The sequence below is a fragment of the Triticum aestivum genome, chromosome 7B (genome assembly GCF_018294505.1).
Source record: "Triticum aestivum cultivar Chinese Spring chromosome 7B, IWGSC CS RefSeq v2.1, whole genome shotgun sequence".
NCBI lineage: Eukaryota > Viridiplantae > Streptophyta > Magnoliopsida > Poales > Poaceae > Triticum > Triticum aestivum.
In genome coordinates this window covers 539,176,796-539,180,253 of record NC_057813.1, presented here as the reverse complement: position 1 = coordinate 539,180,253, position 3,458 = coordinate 539,176,796, and the positions used below count along the sequence as shown (strand labels likewise).

General features: G+C 50.1%; 1 protein-coding gene across 1 annotated transcript; it reads left to right on the top strand.

The window, feature by feature from the left end:
- The first annotated feature begins 244 nt into the window (after positions 1-244).
- Positions 245-1,891, top strand: LOC123159846 (AT-hook motif nuclear-localized protein 27-like). The gene has a single exon (XM_044577660.1). The coding sequence runs from the start codon at positions 442-444 to the stop codon at positions 1,318-1,320; it is 879 nt and encodes a 292-aa protein (XP_044433595.1). The 5' UTR covers positions 245-441; the 3' UTR covers positions 1,321-1,891.
- Positions 1,892-3,458: the final 1,567 nt, after the last annotated feature.

Below are 3,458 nucleotides of genomic sequence, written 5' to 3'. Positions count from 1 at the left end.
GAAGAAGAGAAAACGGCGGGGAAACCATTGGACAGACACGGCACGATGATGAGGCGAGCGTTACAAACAGATTGGTCGCGGACGGTTCGGCCCGCGCGCTGCACCGCGACACGTACCGGCGTCGCCACCACACCGCGCACATGCCGCGCCTTCTCGCCGCGCTCCACCTGTCTCGCCGTCCCGTCAGGTTTCAAGAGCCGCTCCGCTCCTCCCATATGCCTTGGCCCCTTGTGTTCTCTCTCTTGACTTTTGGCAGTACAACTGGGCGAGCGAGGGAGGCAAGGCTTTGCGAAAGCGCTCAGTTTCTCCCAGTCTCCGACTTCGAGATCTCGCGAGAGAGAGAGAGGGGAGGCAGGAGGACAGCGGGTCAGGAGGCCAAAGGGGGCGTGGGATCCTACTGTGGAGCCAGCCAGTGTGGCGGATTGGGGGGAGGCTACGTGCATGGCCACCGGCAGCAGCAAGTGGTGGCAAGGGCCAATGGACTTCCCGCCGCAGCCGCAGCCGCAGCCGCTGCAGATGCAGCAGCATCATCAGCACCAGCACCAGCAGCTGCAGCTGCCGGCGGTGACCATGCCGGCGCCGACGCCGGCCCCAGCGGTGGCCGCCCCGGCCGCCTCGCCGGAGAGCAAGCAGCAACAGGGCCAGGGCCAGGGCGAGGGGCAGATGGGCGCGGCGGCGGGGGCCATCGTGCCACTGCGGAGGCCGCGGGGCCGGCCGATGGGGTCCAAGAACAAGCCCAAGCCGCCGATAATCATCACGCGCGACAGCCCCGACGCGCTCCACTCGCACATCCTGGAGGTGGCCCCCGGCGCCGACGTCGCGGCGTGCGTGGCCGAGTACGCGCGCCGCCGCGGCCGGGGCGTCTGCGTGCTGGGCGCGTCCGGCTCCGTCGTGGACGTCGTCGTGCGCGGCGCGGCCTCGGCGGCGCCGCTCCCGGGGCGCTTCGAGCTCCTCTCCATGACCGGCACCGTGCTCCCGCCCCCGGCGCCGTCCGAGGCGTCCGGCCTCGCGGTCATGCTCTCCGCCGGGCAGGGCCAGGTCCTCGGGGGGTGCGTCGTGGGGCCGCTCGTCGCCGCCGGGCCAGTCACCCTCTTCGCCGCCACCTTCGCCAACGCCGTCTACGAGCGCCTGCCCCTCCAGGACGGCGCCGACGCCGACGTCAAGCCCGACCTCTCCACCGCCCCCGACGCCTCGGTCCCGCAAGAAGTGCAAGCGCAGCAGCCACTGGCGATCTCCCAGGCCATGGCCATGGGCGCGGGCTACCCTGACCACCGCTCACCTCAGTACCTGTGGGGAGGCCACCAGGGAGGCGGCATCTGATGGATCGATCGTTAACTCTTTTCTTGGTGTTCTTGCTCCTAACATCCATCCTCTAGACAAAAGTAGGTTTTGGCAAGTTGATTCATTCATGGAGTGCTCTTCTTGGGCTCTCATTGTGATTTTGTTGTGCAAGATCAACAGAATATGGCGACGAAGCACACATCAGGCGGTCGAGCCACATTTTGCGTGGTTAATTGGAGGTCAGTGTTCTAGTAGTTTTACAGCTTCTCATGCTGAGTCAGTGCGGAACTGTTAGTGTATTTGCTAGCAATTGCAAACATGTGAAATGTGATTAATGACTGGGAAAATTGGAAATTTGTTGTTAATGACTGGGGAAATTGGAAATCTTTTGTTACTTGAGAAGTGCTCGCCTCACTATTCACTTTCCATTTGAGATGTTTTCTTATGCTTGGTGCCAGTGTACAAAACCTCCGCCTGTCCCATCAAATTTAGTAGTACAGTACGCCGTATGAAATCCAATGGTCAATGTTCAGTCCTAGTACTGCATGTGTCCGTTCGAGAAGGAAAGAAACAAAACAGCAAAACACATGTTGCGTCATGTACTACTGTATCTATATCTATCTCATAGACATAGACAGGGCTAATTAAATCTAGGAACCATAGGGATATAGCGACATAGTAGAAGATCTGAAGAAAACACCAAGGCCTCTTTGGTTCACATGATTCTAAAAGCGCAGAAATTAGATAGAAATGCATGCGTAAAACAGAAGATTAGAAAACGTAGGAATTTTGAAGGCTTGGCTGTTTGGCTCATGGGAATGGAAAAAACACAGGAATTCTTAAAGTTAAACCATAAGGAAATATGTAATTAGCATGTTCTTAAGCCATGAAGGATCTCAGTCTCGTTCTTCGTGTGGAAGAATTTGGACAAGAGGTTCAAGTGGATTGTAAAATTTCTGTGTTCTCTCTCTCTCTCTCTCTCTCTCTCTCTCTCTCTCTCTCTTCCTTTGCCACATTCCTTTGAACCAAAAGCTTGGTGCCTCTTTGATTCACAACCTTCTAAAAACACGGAACAGGAAAACATAGGGTTCGAATGCCATGGTCATCTCAATCCTACAGGATTTTGGGTTGTTTGATTGCATCATAGGCAAAACAAAGGATTCTTTCAAAGAGGTTGGCGTGGATGCTAAGAAATTTATGGGAAGTAGTACAAAGAAATCCTTAGGAAAAATTCCTATATGATTCAACCCTGTGAATAAACAAACCTACATTGGAAAAAAATCCTAAGGATTCTAGTCCTGCAAAATTTCTATGAAAATCCTTTGAATCAAACGAGCCTTTAGTAATGCCACCATAGGAAAATTTCCTACTCGTTATACGAATGTGCTTCTTCTACTTTTCCTTTGAACCAAAGGAGGTCTGAACTATTTGTTGTAGGACGGATTGCAGAAGAAATAATGGAAATTTGTTTCGACTTTCAATTTACCGTGAGAAAAAGGGATCACAGTTGGAGAAAGTATCCGGTGGAAACAAGTTTCGATCCACTGTTGAAAACCAAGTGAAAATCATGTTTCAAAATTTCTGGAAAAAAATACAGTACGATGGAGAGGTGGCATTCTAAAAAAAATGTGAAATTTTATGTTTCAAATTCAATTCCACATGGGAGCTAGCTCCCACTTGAAATTGTATTTTCATTTTTTTGAAACATTTTCACTTGATTCGTTTACTAATTTCCACCGATTTTTTTTGTTTCCATGGGATATTCTCTCCACAACAGGGCCTATTTGATTGTTGCGATTTTCAAAACATATTGGAAATATGTCGCATTGGAATGTCATGTTCTATTCAATCCAATATGATCAGAAAATTAGATGAAGTTGCAACCAAAGAGTGTTTGTCACTACATGAAGAAGAAATGAATTGTAACAAGAGGTTTTAGTGGATGGATTTTTTTCCAAAATAGGGCAAATGAATCTTCCAACAAATCCTAACTGTCTCATTATCGTGAATCGAATGACATAAAAAACATAAAGATTCAACCCCTTTAAAATTTGCGTGAGGGGCCTCCTTGATTCACAGGATTCTAAAAAAGAAGGGAATAGAAGAAATATAATATGTAAGAATGTACGCCTAAACCTAAGGATTGGAAACAGGTAAAATTTGACATAAGTTATTTG

Bases quoted from the DNA above. Each gene is read 5' to 3' on its own strand.
- LOC123159846 (XM_044577660.1), top strand. From the start codon at position 442: ATGGCCACCGGCAGCAGCAAGTGGTGGCAAGGGCCAATGGACTTCCCG.